The sequence below is a fragment of the Phacochoerus africanus genome, chromosome 13 (assembly GCF_016906955.1).
Source record: "Phacochoerus africanus isolate WHEZ1 chromosome 13, ROS_Pafr_v1, whole genome shotgun sequence".
Lineage (NCBI taxonomy): Eukaryota > Metazoa > Chordata > Mammalia > Artiodactyla > Suidae > Phacochoerus > Phacochoerus africanus.
In genome coordinates, this window is record NC_062556.1 from 8,566,968 (window position 1) to 8,583,518 (window position 16,551).

Genomic DNA, 16,551 nt, shown 5'->3' on the forward strand with positions numbered 1-16,551 from the left:
ACAACTCTGGTGAGCATCCATGAGGACGCAGGTTTGATCCCTGGCCTTGCTCAGTGGGTTAAGGATCTGGTGTTGCTGTGAGCTGTGGTGTAGACTGGAAGCTGCAGCTCAGATTTGATGCCTAACTTGGGAACCTCTGCATGCCACAGGTGCAGCCCTAAAAAGACAAAAAAGAAAAAGAAAAAAAGAAAAAAAGGAATGGACATTCTGCTGGAGTCTTGTGTTTCACCTCTTCGATAACTTGAGTTGTCTGCTGATGTTTAGACAGCAGAGACGCACAGATCCTGTAATCAGGAACTTCTTAATATTTAAGGGGTTTGTGACTTAGGAAATCCTGCTATACTAACTGAAGGGCAGAAGAGCAGAATTACTGCCTCTAATTAAGTTTGGCTCTTTTATGGTGGATTTTTATGAGACCTATTATAATTAGTCCCTCTGTAGCCTGATAGCCTTCATTAAGCTCAGTAGTGATATTTCAAGATAACAGATAATCATGCTCAGATCTGCAAGCTGGTGGGTTGGGGGCACTGTTATATAGGCCCATCTTCCTGTACCAACCAAATGTTCCATGTGTTTCGCTAAGGATGTGTAAGTAGCAGAAAGGGCAGTTTTAATATCTCTCTGCACGGTGGAATCAAGTCTGCTTCCCCAAAGGACAACCAGCTAGTGTTTTTAGCCAAACTTCTCTGGAAACAGAGGCTCCTCTTGCTTCAGTGAACTGAATAAGTTTAATAGAAAGAGAATAAGAATAATTGCTAGATTTAGTCTCCTATTGAGTGTAAGTGAGAGAATCCAAATGATACTGCCCTGAAAGGAGACTGAGAAACAGTTCTGGTCAGATGAGGAATATTTATATCAACACTTGACAAAGTCCTGGCTTATTTTCCAAATGATAAATAAATAAATGATGTTTGAAATAGCTCTTTTTTAGCAAGGCATCTCAGCCTGGCTCCCCTTACTTAATCTAGTAAGACTCTCACCAGGAATGTGAAAACTCACCCTAACCCCAAAGCAAAATGCTGTTAGTAGCTAAAACCAGACATAGTTATTGAAAGGTTGCATTTAGCTGCCAAATGAGGTGATCTTTCCCACGAGCTCGCAAACTCACTTTTTTCTGTATATTCTTCAACTTGAAGTTTGTTTTCCTTGTTATAAATAGTCTTGGATTCATATAGATGGAAAGTATGTCTTTTGTGGCTATTAATTGGGGCTTTTTCAGCCATGAAATGAAATTTAATGTACCATGACAGTGAAAGTTTGAATGAGCCTTATAGCAAATAAACCATAGGGAAGGTATCATGAAATGATAATAATTTTCTTAAAAAGGTCTTGTTACTTAATAGTATCCAATTCAAATCATCCATGGGTCAGGGCATAATTTTTATGTCTTGTGACTATGAGATGATTATCAATATTTCTGCTTTTTGAGAAAACAAAACTAGGGGAAGGTTATTCCTCAAGTTATTTTTGGTCTAGTTTTTTCTTCCTTCCATTTTTTTTTTTTTTTGTCTTTTCGCCTTTTCTAGGGCCACTCCCGCGGCATCTGGAGGTTCCCAGGCTAGGGGTCTAATCGGAGCTGTAGCCACCGGCCTACACCAGAGCCACAGCAGTGCAGATCCAAGCCGCACCTGCAACCGACACCACAGCTCACGGCAACGCCGGATCCTTAACCCACTGAGCAAGGCCAGGGATCGAAGCCGCAGCTTCATGGTTCCTAGTCGGATTCGTTAACCACTGAGCCACGACAGGAACTCCTCTTTTTTTTTAATTAGTGTATAGTTGATTTACAACATTGGGCCAATGTCTGCTGTACAGTGAAGTGACACAGTCATACGTATTTATACATTCGCTTTCTCATATTATCTTCCATCATAGTCCATCCCAAGAGACTAGATACAGTTCCCTGTGCTAGACAGTAAGACCTCCTTGCTTATCCATCCTAAGTCTAGTTTTTTCAGATTCTGTGGTTCTTTTTATTATTTACAGAGACATCATTTTTAAAACAAGACCAATTGAAAAGACATCCTTTTTAAAGTGACAGGAAATGCCAATAAAAGCAATAGGACACTAAGCACCGAAGGCTCATTCCTACAATCACTGTGATATAATATTGCTCATTTTCCATACAGCATTTTGCCTTTTGACATTCCTAAAAGTCATTAATACAATTTTAAGGCAGCACTCTTCACTGTAGCACTGTAGTAATTCCAACTGGCTAAAATTCCTCAGGCTATGTTCACCTTAAAGAGACAATGTTTTATCGGGCATTTTTGATGGGCACTTACATGTAATATCTAATATTTCCAACGTAAACAATACTTAAAATTCAGAATTGCACGTGATGGTATTTCCTAATTCTTCAGGGATTTCTAGTCAATTCATAAGTTGTAATCACAAACATTTGGGGGAAGTTAGATTCTATAATCTTTAAATATTTTTGATTGACCTAAAACGTAGGTATTGGGAGTTTCCACTGTGGTGCAGTGGGTTAATGATCTGGCGTGTCTCTCTGGAGGCACCAGTTCAATCCCTGGCCTGGCTAAGTGAATTGAGGATCCAGTGTCGTAGCTGTGGCATAGGTCATGGCTCCAGCTCGGATTCAATTCCTGGCCCAGGGAAACTTCCATATGCCAAGGGGGCGGCCAAAAAAGGAAAAAAAGGGAAAAAATATAGGTATTGCTTTTTATATTAAGATATGTTCACCTACCATAAAATTAACCCTTTTGAATTGTGTGATTCAACGGGAATTCACAAAGTTGTGCAGTCTCCACCACTAACTCCAGAACATTGCCTTTTAATAGCACTTTAAAAGAGAGAGTAGATACGTGGATTTTGATCTATTTTTTTTTCTATCCCCCCCAACCCCCAGAATTTACCTTGTATTTTACCAGAAAACTAAACCTTTTTTTTTTTCTTCTTTCCTTAGTTAAAGTAATTGAGTCATTTAAGTTTTAGGTGGGAAGTTTTGATTGGTTGCATGCGTCTGGATATGTCATGAGTCCTGTGTAATGATGATTATGAAGAGGATGCTGTCTGTGAAACTGCCTTTTTTAATCTCGTGTGTGAAACAACAACTCAAGATCCTTATGGGCTGTGGAACTTGAATAGGAATGAAAATGCTTACCACTGAGTGTAGCCACATTCCCATCAGGGAATGGCAGCGGTGGCAGCACCCCCTCCACTCGGGTTCTAGCTGCTGGTTCAGGGAATGACCCTGTGTGATCAGATCCCCTCCTAGAGGTTTGCCCGTGACGCTGAGTGAAGTGGTTTCTACTCACGCGTGTCAGCTGCTGACCTGACAGGAACACCCTGAGAGGCCCTTGGCTGGAAGGGTTGTAGAGTGTTAGCGCTTCCTTTCCGTCTAAAGAACACCCTGTACAGACCAGGCAGGTCAGTCCAGATGCTGTCGTTCTGGAGATTCCCAGCCAGCACGTTGGGATCAGTACCTTACCCCACAAAGAGCAGCCCTGTGGCTCATCCATACCCCCTTGCCCAGGGTTTCCTGGGATTCGCCAGGGGCTGCATAGTGCGTTGTGAACGTCTCCAAAGCAGAGGCTGCCATGTTTATGCTCACGTTGGCCTCTCCATGGCCATGGAGAATGGGACGTGTGTTCAGGCGCTAAGGTCAGAATGGCTTCCCCTCCTCCCTTGGTCTCTAAGAAGGTAAAATGCCTTTCAGAAAGATGAGGGATTCTTCTCATTCATTCAGTGAAGAGTTTAACTTCAAATCAGTATTATCAAAGTGTAATTTACATACAGCAAGCTGCAGGGATTTAAAACCTATGGTTTGATGAGTTTGGACAAATGCAGGCACCTGTGTCAGCAGCACCCCCGTCCCCATGCAGAACGTCTCCACCGTCCCCGGGAGTTCCCTTGTTCCCCTCTGCAGACGGCCTCTGCCACCACCTGTGGCCGCAGGCAATGGCCAAGCTCTTTATGGATGAATTCCCATTTTCTAGAATTTTGTGTACATGGAAGTCACACACTAGGGACGCTTTTGTGTCTAGTTTGTTTGACTCCGCGTAATGGATTTGAGGCACATCCATTTTGTATTAGTTCCCAGCCATTCAGTCCTCTTTATTGCTGAGTAGAATTCCATTTAACCTACATTCCATGATATTTTCAGTCGCCTTTGAATACCCTGAGTGTTCGAGTCCAGTTTTATCCAGCACACGTCTCTTTTTCCCGATTCTCCTCCAGCTTATTCTCCATCATAGGTTATTACAAGATATTCAGTGTAGCTCCCTGAGCTACACAGTAGGCAGGCCCTTGTTGCTCATCAATTTGATGTACAAGAGGGTGTATCTGCTACTCCCAGGTGCTTAGGATGCCTCCTCATCCTTCCCCTTCCGTCACATGAGTGTGTCACCTATGTTTGTGAGTAACCGGCCCAAGTCTCGATTTCCACAGACCATGTTAACAATTATAATAGCATATATTCTCTAGGGTATTTTTAATAGTAGCTTTAGATAGATAGTTAGATAGTATTTTCTAACTTCCGAGTGCAAGTGATTGTCCTTGAGGCTCTGCATTATACAAAGAGGGATAAAGTGGATTTGTATAGGAATCCCTTCCATTTTTGGCTCATCTGTCTTGTTTCAGGTGCATTGGTTTCCGCATTAACCCTAGCAGACAGGTAATAATCGGCACGGTTGACATGTCTATAAGGCCCACTGAGTGCTGGGCACTGTTCTCAATACTTGAATGGTACCAATTCACCTAATTTGCTTATCAACATCATGAGATAGGTGCTCTTACACCCACTTCACGTACAAGGAAACAACTGGTTCAACATCACTCAGCCACGTCCTGGATACTTGCTCTTTTTTTCTTTCTTTTTTTTAACTGAGCAGGGGTGCACATCTGCGGCATATGGAGGTTCCCAAGCTAGGTGTCAAATCAGAGCTACAGCTGCCAGCCTGCCCCACAGCCACAGCCACATGGGATCTGAGCCGCCTCTGCAACCAACACCGCAGCTCACCGCAACGCTGGATCCTTAGCCCACTGAGCAAGGCCAGGGATCAAACCCATGTCCTCATGGATTCTAGTCTGGGTTGTTAGCGCTGAGCCATGACGAGAACTCCTGGACCCTTGCTCTTAAACACTGTACTCATGGCCCTAATTTTTAGTCGGAGAAGTGAATCTGGGATGTTTACTCTTTAGCAAAGCTGGTACAGTTAGGCTTAATGTCCCGATTTACATCCTGATTTGGGCGACTCCAAAGTCCAAGCTCCAGTCCACTTGGTAAGAGGTGTGGTTGTGGATAACCGGGATGACTTTGGCTTGGTGCATAAGACCCAGAGAACACCAAAGAGCCACGGACGTGCGAAACTGCTGTCCCATCCTGGAGGAGCGATCAGGGGACTGTGCTGAATAAATGGACCTTGAAGGACAGGAATGATTTTTTTGATGAGAGGTGGTTTGGTGAAGTGTGAGAAGGGGGTGTGTGTGTGTGTGTGTGTATACAGACACGATGTTAGGGGCACCAGAAGATAAATCAAAAATGTGATTGATTTCAAATCCCCACAATATCCTTGGAGAATATAATCTTTTATTTCTTGAGCACTCTCATGTATTTTATTTGTCATGCAAAGCATTATGACAGGTGCAGCGGGGGAGGGAAGAAATTACTCAGAAGTAAAACTGTACCTTGACCCTTCCTGATCTCAGAAAGCTTAACATTGAAGGTCTCTGGTAGCCTAGTGGTTAGGACATGATGCTTTCCCCACTGTGGCCTGGGTTCAATCACTGCTCCTCTCTCCTCCCAGCAAAGCTTAACATCTCATTGGGAAGACAGCTTCCTAGGAACTGAACAAGTTGGGTTAGTTTTTTGGTTTTGGTTTTTGTTTTTGGAAGTGTAGTTGATTTGCAGTGTTGTATTAATTTCTACTGTTTAGCACAGGGATTGTTATACACATACATACAAGAAATGCAAACATTGGAGGAGCAAGACCAGCCTATGAGAGACCCAGAGAAGGAATGTCTGATGGAGGAGGAGGAGAAAAGGTGGGGATGGAGTGATTCGAGTGGGAAGATGGGAGTCACTGATGTCTCATTGCAGCTGAAAGGGACGGAAAGGCAAGTTCCAAAAAATGGCTACCAGATTGCTATTTGGAAAGTCACTGGGCTTCCAGGGAGACTGCTTTTGGTGGTGACAGAAAAGTCAGCTTACATGTGATTGAAGAAAGAGTAGGGGAAAGAGCATGGGATGGACCAGGAGGTTGGGATTCGTAGATGGAAACTATTCCATTTGGAATGGGTGAGCAGTGAGGTCTGACTGTACTGCACAAGGACTGTATCCAGTCTCTTGGGATAGACCATGATGGAAGAGAATAGGAAAGGAAGAGAGAGTGTGTGGCCCTTTGCTGTACAGCAGAAGTGGGTACAACCTTATAAGTCATTTAAAAATGGAAAACACTGTACTTTCATTTAAAAATGGAAAACACTTAAAAGTAAAAAATAAAATAAAAAAATAGAAAGAGTAGGAGAGAAAGACAAGGCAGGAAAGGTAGACCACTCATTGGAGAATCAAGGATGAAAGGCAATAGTAGCCAGAGGTGGATATGCTGGAGGCAGGTGTTCAGATGAAAAGCTCTAAGCCTGTGGCTAGTGGAGAAAAAGCTGGGAGAGCGGGAGAAGTTGACATCTGGGGACCGAGGAGCTGACGGATGGTGCAGGGTCCCAGAGGACTCAGGGCAAGGTCCATGCACTTGCACTCACTGTCCACTCAGTGGACGCACCATGCACCGTCAGGGTGGCATACGGGGACCAAAAAAAAATCCAAAATACTAACGAAATAGAATGTTAAGCCAGGAAAAAATGAGCAGAGTGGCATCTTACATTTCTTGGTAGCTGCTGTAGTTTTGTTTTTTGTTTTGTTTTGTTTTTTAATGCCTGTGGAGTGGCTCTTTTGTACAGTTAAATGAAGATTAACTTTATAGCTGAATTTAATTGGAGTTTCCCATCCAGTGTTCAAATAATGGATTTGTAGTGGGGACTGTTACGTTTGGCAGAGAAACCGGCTTCTGTGAAATGTGCAAAGCCAGATGCAAATAGGGCAGATTGTCTCAAGAGTTTTTAGTTTTCAGGAAAAGTGCCCAAGGTCTGTTGCAGATTTTGAATATACCTTCTCGTTTCATCTCACAGGACACCAGGCAGCCTCTTCCTTGCTAGTACTTTTAACTGATTGGAGATACTGTCCTTCTCTTGATCTTGGGATTTTTCTCCAGTATTTTGGGTGAGAATCAGCATATATTTTCTCATTTAAAGAAATCCACTTAGTAGCTGAATGGGGTGAAAGGGACACATCGTGTCCTCTGCTTCTCTAAGCTCCTTTCCTTCCATAGATCTCAATTGATTTACCTAGTGCTCCCGAGTCCTTATTAGAAACCTGGGTGAAACAGCACGGAGTGATGTCTATTTTCACCACCAAGGGGGCTCAGTCCTTTGCCAGAAGTTCCGTGGTCCCTGCAGGTAAAATCAAAGTGACCCGGGTGCAGCCATGGAGGACAGACTTGCGGTGGCCGAGGGAGTGGGATGGACGGGGAGGTTGCGGTTAGTAGATGCAAACTGTTTTTGTTTAGAATGGATAAGCAATGAGATCCCGATGCAACAGCACAGAGAACTATATCCAATCTCTTGTGATAGAACAGGATGGAAGATAGGGTGATAAAAAGAATGTATGTATATGCAGGATCGGGTCACGTTGCTGTCTAGCAGAAATTGGCACAACATTGTAAATCAACTTTAATAAAATTGTTTTTAATTACAAATGACCTGAGTATGTCTTCAAGATGCCTCTGACCCCAAGTCCCTGATGGCCCCTCATGTAGGGAGAGACGTTGGGGGAGAAATGGTTAACATGCAGATGTGACTTCTCAGGCTTATTCCTGAGATCTGTCTCCAAAGCCGAATCAAAGTTGGCACAAACAAGATGGGAAGAAAACAATATATGTCAGGCATGGCGCTATTTTGAACCCCATTTTCCTTTGGTTTAGTGTTGGGGGGGGGGCGGTTGCTAGCCCACCCGCTCTGGGCTGAGAGTTTGGGAGGAAGTGCTTTAGTGACATTTCAACAGTTGCACCCACAGCTCTCGGCTCTGAAGCGGGCAGCTCATGATTTATCCGCCTGTGTTCTGCTGAAGAAAAGAGATGCCACTTGCAGAAGTTCAGCTCTGGAAAGTTTTCATAACCTACTCAAACAGATGTGCATTATAAAAATTCCCTGCTGATGGTATCAAAATCCTGGGTCCGTTATGCAGACGTGTTCTCTTTAAATTTTTTAATTGAAGTAGAGTTGATTTGCTGTGTTGTATTCATTTCTGCTATGTAGCAAAGTGATGGAGTTATACACACATATATACATTCTTTTTACGTTCTTTTCATTATGGTTTCTCCCCAGGATTAGATAGAGTTCCCTGTGTCACACAGTAGGACCTTGTTGTTGCATCCTTGTCATCAGAAACCCTGTAGATTCAAGACTTGAGAAGGTGGTGTTTGTTTTTTTAAATTTGGTGGTTTTTATAGCATCCCACCATTAAATTAAAAGGTTTCCTCTACATTACACATTAAGAACTCAAGTCCTTGTAACAATGTTAGATTTTTTTTCTAAGAGGGGGGACAATTAACTCTTTGCAATACTTCTTGCCTACTTTCGGTAATCCAGCTTGCTAGTTACATTTGGAAGCTTCTAAGAAGCCGAAATGGAAGCTTTAATTAATGTTATCAGGAGTACGTGTTGCCCCAGGAAAAGAGTGGAACGTGGTTTCAGCTCCTGAACATTCTGAAAGAGGTTACACATTTTAATCTTATCTAATGCTATACTGAAGGTATTAAAAAGGGATTTTAATAGCAGTAATGCCTCTTAATTACAGCGTACTCTGTAGCATTCATCTCTCAATTCTGTGCGGTAGTCAGCATCCTGTATCCTTACTTTACCTGAAAGTGAACTGACGCTGAGAGAGGTTAAGTCAGATTTAATGAGGGACCCAGGATTCAAAGTCAAGTTTCTCAGGTTCCAACGTCCACGCCCTGAACTGTTATATAATAATTAAAAGGCATTAAAATAGCATCTTCCTAAGCCGGGTTAGTGATATATTTAACAAATTGCATAAGCTCATAGTGACGCTCATGGCATTGCTGGGTGACATGTTTATTGACACATCTCTAAGGACCATAATAATTGGGACCCACTGAGATTAGTGAAGTCCTACCCGTGAGGGGGTGTGTCGGGGATTCTTTTAGGCCACTGAGAATTCAGAAGTAGAAAGTGATTTATTCAATAAGCCCTTTCTATCTCCCAAAGCAAACACCTCTGGATACCTAAGACTCTCTCTCTAGACTCGTCTACCTGCCACGAACTGTCATGTTGGGCCGTCTTTTCTTTTTGATGACACAGAGGCCTGGTGTGAAAAGACCATAGAGTGCAACATGGTGCCAGGATCCCCCGAAACTGTTTGGAAGTTGAGTTAGAAGTCAGTGGCCTTCTCAGGTAGCTATGGGCACAAAGAGCTTTTTGAGTTTGTGTTTTTGTGTTTTCTTAAGGGAGGGAGAGGTTGGAACGTCCCAAGGTGTGAGACGCACGCACAGGGACCTTGCTCTGTTCCTGTGGAGAGACTTGAACCCCTACAGGCTTCTTCCTCCCAGGAGCCAAGCCCTCTCGGGTGGTCCAGACAGCAGTGCTCTTGGATTCAGGGGACGCGAACAGTGCAGACTGAGCAAGGCAGCTTGCTTCGCACACAGCAGGCAAGAGGCTTGCCCCCCAGATCCTGCCTGGAAATGGGAAGAAATGGAGGGGGGTTCCTGCTGCAGCAGCATTAGGGAGAGCTAAAGAGTTGGGTCTGTGCCATCGGAATCAGTTTAGGGGACTTACTCCAAATTGGAAAATGAGACATAAAAATCTTTTTTTGGTGGTAACAGAAGAGACACATCATCTTACCCTGTTGTTAGCTTTTGTTTGCTCGTGTTTTTTTTTGTTTGTTTGTTTTGTTTTGTTTTTTTGGCCACCCCCAAGGCATATGGAAGTTCCTGGGTCAGGGAATACATCCAAGCTGCAGCTGTGGCAATGCCAGGTCCTTAACCCCCTGCTCCACAGAGGGAACTCCCTTGTTTGATTTGTTTGTTTGTTTTCTTCTTAGGGCCACACCTGTGGCATGTGGAAGTTCCCCAGCCACAGCAATGCCAGATCCCAGGCACAGCTTGCAGCCACACCAGATCCCTAACCCATTGAGTGAGGCCAGGGATCGAACCCATATCTTCATGGGTTGGATTCTTAACCTGCTAGGCCCCGCAATGGGACCTCCTTGTTTGGTTTTTTAATGGAGAACTTCAGACATACCCTAAGATGCAGAGACTGCGTGGTGAACGCTGTGATCACTCCAGCAGTTCTCAACACTCCTGGCCAGTTGGTTACGTTCCTGGCACCTTGCCTCAATATTATTTGAAACACATACTAGAAACCATATCATTTAGTCTCTGAGTATTTCAGCATGTCTCTCTAAAAGGTAAAGATTCCTTTTCACCACACCTAAAAAATTAAAATAACCCCAGAACATCATCAAGTATCTAATAAATATTCAAGTCACCAGGGGTCGCGTGAATGCCATGCTGTCTCCTCGCAGGTTATTGGAATCGGGATCCAGAGAGGAGCCACCTTGTACAATCCTTTTCCAAAAAAAATCTTGGGGATCCACTTGCATTTTCTGTTCCTTGAAATTTTTTATTGAAGAAATGTCTTTCTTGGGTTTCCTTCATTCTGGATCATACTGACTGCATCCCTGTGGCTTAGTAGAACACAGCCTTCTCCCCCTTCCTAACTCCTCTATTTCCTGAAAGTTGGACAATTGGAAGTGACATCTAAAGCCTTGGTTAGGTTCAGAGGGGGTTTTTTTGGGTCACAACTCTTCCATAGAGGGACTTGGCTCTCATCTGAAGGGACTTAAGGGCCTGTTTTTCTCTCCTTGTGCTGTTGGCAACTCCAGATGTTCAAGGTCAGGTCTCCAGATGTTTTTGGTTTGCCCACCTCTTCTGTTCCCTGTCACCCAGTGAGCTGGAGCTTCTGGGCAAGGTCGAGTCCCAGGCTCAGGTCTCCCAGTTTTGGAGTCCTGAGAATTTTCAGGGATTCATTACCTCAAAATTTTGGGGGGGGGTTAGATCGATTTTGGAAAAACAAACATATCATTCAATTCAACGAATGAACCTTTAGTGAAGAAGTAAATTTGCACTAAAATATAGAACGAAGACAAATTTGTAAAGTATATAGAGTGTTCTTGTTGGACAAGTGCGACCATTATTTTGAGCCTCCAGCATCACAGTCTGTTTCTGCTTGTTCTTTAGATACCCATTGTTTGTTCTGAATTGACTTCATTTTGCTATTCATGTAGTGCTCTTTGAGAACCAAGCTCTCTTGAATGTGCAGACCTTGGATTCCATTCGCGGATCTTTTCCTGGATAACCTCAAGCAGAACCACTCCACACCAGTTCTCCCTCTCTCTTTTGTTTTTGATTTTTCTGTTTTTCCATTATAGCTGGGGTTACAGTGTTCTGTCACCAACCCAACTGAAAAATGGGCAAAAGACCTGAGTAGACATTTCTCCAAAGAAGATAACCAGATGGCCAATAAGCACATGAAAAAATGCTCAACATCCCTGATGATGAGAGAAATGCAAATCCAAACTACTAGGAGGTACCACCTCACACCAGTCAGAATGGCCATCATTACTAAGTCCACAAATCACAAATGCTGGAAGGGGTGTGGAAAAAAGGGAACCCTCCTGCACTGTTGCTGGGATATAAGCTGGTACAACCACTATGGAGAACAGTATGGAGGTACCTTGGAAAACTATACGTAGAAGTACCATAGGACCCAGCAATCCCACTCTTGGGCATATATCCAGACAGTTCTCTTTTTTCTCTTTTTTGCCCTGTATTCAGGTGGTTCTCCACTAAGCTTGAGGAAGTTAGCCTCCCTCTCGCCTTCCTTCCTTCTTTTCTCTTTACTTTTTAGCCAGCGTGATTGTGTCTTCCTCAAGTGTCCTCTTTAACCTTCATACGCTGATAAAATCTATGTTGATGCAGAGATTAATCTTGTGGACATTAAAATGTGAACTCGAGTGTCTGTGCCCACAGTTATCTTTCCACATGGAAGGGAAAATATACAGTTAATCAACCCTGATAATTCAACCCTGATAATTCAACTCCGTGCTAGGAGTGTGGGGAGATGGACAGGTTACAACACAGTGGGAATGCTGATAAGAACAGATGCAAACTGCCCTGTGACAACTAACAGATGACTGCCTGGGAAAAGTGGGGAATGGCTTCATCTTGGAAGTGACATTTAAACTAAGTCTTCGAAGAATATGATGAGGCAGCATATTTGTGTAAAAATAGTTCAGGGGAACTTCGTGTAGAGGTATGCTGTTTTATGGACATGTGAAACTCAGGTAATCGGCTAATGGACTTGACTTTGAGTAGGGCAACAACTTACTGAATCAACGTTGCTGCTAGAGAAAGTGAAGCTTGCCAGAGGTTATTTCCTTTATTTCTATGAAAACATGTGTAAGCGTAAAATATCTTATTTGTCAGCATGCCCACCCACCTAGTGTTGGGGGAAAAAATGGCCTTTAGGCATGGGACATGCCAGACTGTGGTGGACATGGTCACCTTCCTTCCCCCCGGGACAGGATCTCATCATTCGGGATGAAAGAAGGATCACAGGTTCCCAAGGTATGGACTGCTGACAACACGAGAGCCTACAGATCCTCATGTGTGTCAGCCGTTATCTTTTGGCTGAGTCTGTTACCATCTCCCATATAGATTATCCCCGTTTTCCATATATACTCATACACACACATACACACACACACACACACACACACACACACACACACACACACATATATATATTTTTTTTTTTTTGCTTTTTAGGGCCATACCCATGGCATATGGACGTTCCCAGGCTAGAGGTCAAGTCAGAGCTGTAGCTGCCAGCCTATGCCATAGCCACAGCAATGCAGGATCCTTAACCCACTGAGTGAGGTCAGGAATCGAACCCACAACCTCCTGGTTCCTAGTCGGACTTGTTTCTGCTTTGCCACAATAGGAACTCCCATTTGTGCCATAGTTTAGATTCCACATATAAGTGATACCGTATAGTATTTGTCTTTCTCCTTCTGACTCACTTAATTTGGCATGATAATTGCTTGCTTCATCCATGTTGCGGCACATGGCATTATTTTGTTCTTTTTATGGCTGAGTAGTATTCCATTGTATATATGCACCGTGTCTCCTTAATCCATTCATCTTCTTTATCCATTCATCCATGGGTATTTAGGTTGCTTCCATGTCTTGGCTATTGTGAATAGTGCTGCTGTGAACATAGGGGTGCATGTATCTTTTTGTATTGCAGTTCGATCCAGATATATGCCCAGGAGGGGGATTGCTGGATCATACGGTGGTTCTGTATTGAGTTTTCTGAGGAACCTCCATACTGTGTTCCATGGCGGTTGTACCAATTTACATTGTGGTTGGGAATTTCTTGAAATTGCTTGACATTAAAAGGAGTCCTCATAAGTTAGAGCGTGGTGAGGGTTGAACATTGTAAATGTACCTGATGTTGCAGGAGAGTACATTTAAAAATCATCAGAATGGTAAATCTTGTGTTACCTATTTTTGCCACAATGAAAAATACATTTAAAACTTTCTTTAACTTACAACACAACACACACACACACAAATAAGAGGATCTCATAGTTGAAGAAACCGGATGTCTTTAGCCTGGAGCTTTGATTCATTTGGCAGATGTTTAGCCACTACCAAGTCCTGTAACTGCGAGAAACAGACAGGGGGTCTTAGGTTTCAGGAGCTTATGGTCTAGTGGGGGTGGCAGTCAGCACGATTCCCCAGTGTGAAGTGACTTCACTCCCTGGGAAGTGCCATGAAAGGAGGAGTGTCCAGAGCTTTGCAGGCAGGGAAGGAGGGTGGGAGGGCTGTCGACCAGGCCTTTGGAGAGGATGCAGAGAAGAGCTGCCTTGAGGAGGGACAGTGCGGCTGGGATCTGAATAGGAGCGAGTCCAGCTAACCCTCCTAGTGACAATTCCGGCTCTTCTCCCCAGTGGCCGGAAGTGCTCCTCTCGTCAGCATCCTACCCCAGCGAGCATTTAACACATGGTGAGGCCTCCTGTTGAGCAGTGAGGAAATCAAACATTGAAAAGAGATGTTTGTTCCCCAAAGATGTTTGTGGGACCTGACACCACCTGTTTTCACTTTTTTTTTCTTTTTTGAGAGCCACACCTGCAGCAGTTCCCAGGCTAGGGGTCGAATCAGAGCTGTTAGCCTCTGGCCTACGCCACAAGTCACAGCAGTGCCAGATCCGAGCTGCATCAGCGACCTACACCGCAGCTCATGGCAACACCAGATCCTTTTAACCCACTCAGTGAGGCCAGGGATCGAAACCATGTCCTCATGGATACTAGTCAGATTCATTTCCTCTGAGCCACGACAGGAACTCCTGTTTTCACTTTTTTAATTTTCATATTTGTGTTTTGGTTTTACAATGAACTTCAGATGACCTCATAACCTTCACATACACAGGAAATCCTGCACAGCTTATTCGCTGAATTTGTCTCCTTGTAGAATTCACTGGAATCCGTTGCTTCTTTAGCTGTTCTGCCCTGTTCTTACCTACACGTGGGGATCCACTCTCCCACCTGTATGTTCAAGACAATATACTTTGAAGAGAAAATGCTGATTAGCCTTTAAGAATGCACCATTCTCTTTATGTAGATGAATAGGTGTTTTGAAGCTGTGTATTTTGCAAATGAGGCAGAGCAGTTAATTCAAGTGGTTCCTGGTAAAGCTTCAAATGCCCAGACTGAGCCCAGCCCATGCTGGGGTGGGAGTGGGGCTCACATCTGCCTTGGGTAAACTTCATCTTTTCAGTGGAGAAGTTTGGGGAAACGAGCTAGGGAAAGAGTCTGTGCAGTCAGCAAAATAGAAATGGACTCTTTCTAGGACACCTGCATTGCCTAAAGTCTAACTTTTTTTTGGCGGGGGGGGGTGGGGGTGGCCGCACCTATGGTGCATGGAAGTTCCAGGCTACGGGTTGAATGGGAGCTGTTGCCACCGGCCTACACCATGGCCCCAGTAACCCCAAATCCAAGCCACGTATGCAACCTAAACCACAGCTCATAATCACAGCAACGCCAAATCCTTTAACCCACTGAGTGAGGCCAGGGATCAACTTGAATCCTCATGAATACTAGTCAGGTTCGTTACCACTGAGCCACAATGGGAACTCCGAACATTATTTTTTGATGTATAGCTTCTGTGTGGTTTCTAATCCTAAATGAAATTTGGGTCAGTATTACCTTCCAATCTGCCCAAAAAAGATACAGATAAGGATAAATAATGATAAAATGCCCTCCTGGAAAGTCAGTTAAGGCTTTCCAGCGTAAATAAAGGCATGACAATTAGGAAAATAAATTTCTGTCGACCTCTGTCACCACGCAGATTATTCTTGCAGAGACGCGCATGTGTCACAAGTCATAATAACACGCTCAAGATTCACTGATCACATCTGGTAAGTGTATGGTTGGCCGGCTGCCCCGCAACACCAGACTAATAGTCAGATCTTATTTTGTTTCTAAATCTAGGGACCTGAAATAGTGTATCATTTTCAACTTTTTATTATCGGTCAAGTCCTAAGATAAGTACTAAAATTTTTCACACACATTCCCTAATTTTATTTTGTGGTTTCCCTTGAAAACACAGCACCACTTATAGCATCAGATTTTTAATGTCTTGGTCAAAGGGGTGTATGTGAGGATAAGTAGCAAGAATCCTGCGGGTGGAGTTCCCATCGTGGCTCAGTGGAAACAAATCTGAACATCGGACGAGTATCCGTGGGATTGTGGGTTCAATCCCTGGCCTCGCTCAGTGCGTCGGGGATCCAGCGTTGCCGTGAATTGTGGTGTAGGTCGCAGATTCGGCTCGGCTCCCAAGTTGCTGTCACTGTGCTGTAGGCCGGCAGCTGTAGCTCCGGTTTGACCACTAGCCTGGGACCTTCCATACACTGTGGGTTGGACCCTAAAAAAGCCAAAAAAAAAAAAAAATTCCAGGTGGTAATGATCATGCAATAAAGAACCATTTCTCAATCATCTGAAAACTAGCATCTCTTCATTCCACTAAGGAAGAAATAGATGAGAAAAAATTGCAACAATAGTGGCATTTTTTGTAATATTTAAGTGCCTCTAGTAATTTTTCTTGTATGTATTTCTTTCTAGGAAAAACCATTGACAAAATCTCTACAACGTGGAGAAGACCCCCAGTTTGATCAAGTACGTAATATGTTACATATGTCATATACTAGTTTTCATTTATTTCAAAATGAATGCTCGCTATGGTGTATGGATGAACTTGCTCAGAGAGGATACGTGTGATCTCAGGTGTCCTGCAGCTTTTACAGTGATGGCTAATAGCAGACTTTCAGTAAATGTCTCTTGAATTGAATCCGAAAGAACGGACGTGTTGAAATAATAGCGTCCTCACGTGGTTG

At 43.6% G+C, this 16,551-nt stretch overlaps 1 protein-coding gene across 7 annotated transcripts in view; it reads left to right on the forward strand.

The window, feature by feature from the left end:
• Nucleotides 1-16,551, forward strand: part of FRY (FRY microtubule binding protein) — a 425,213-nt gene that overhangs the window by 229,457 nt on the left and 179,205 nt on the right. For all 7 annotated transcript variants that reach the window (XM_047755896.1, XM_047755892.1, XM_047755890.1 and 4 more), the window contains one exon: nucleotides 16,280-16,333. In XM_047755896.1, coding sequence (XP_047611852.1) covers nucleotides 16,280-16,333 — 54 coding nt within the window. The remainder of the gene's footprint in view (nucleotides 1-16,279; nucleotides 16,334-16,551) is intronic.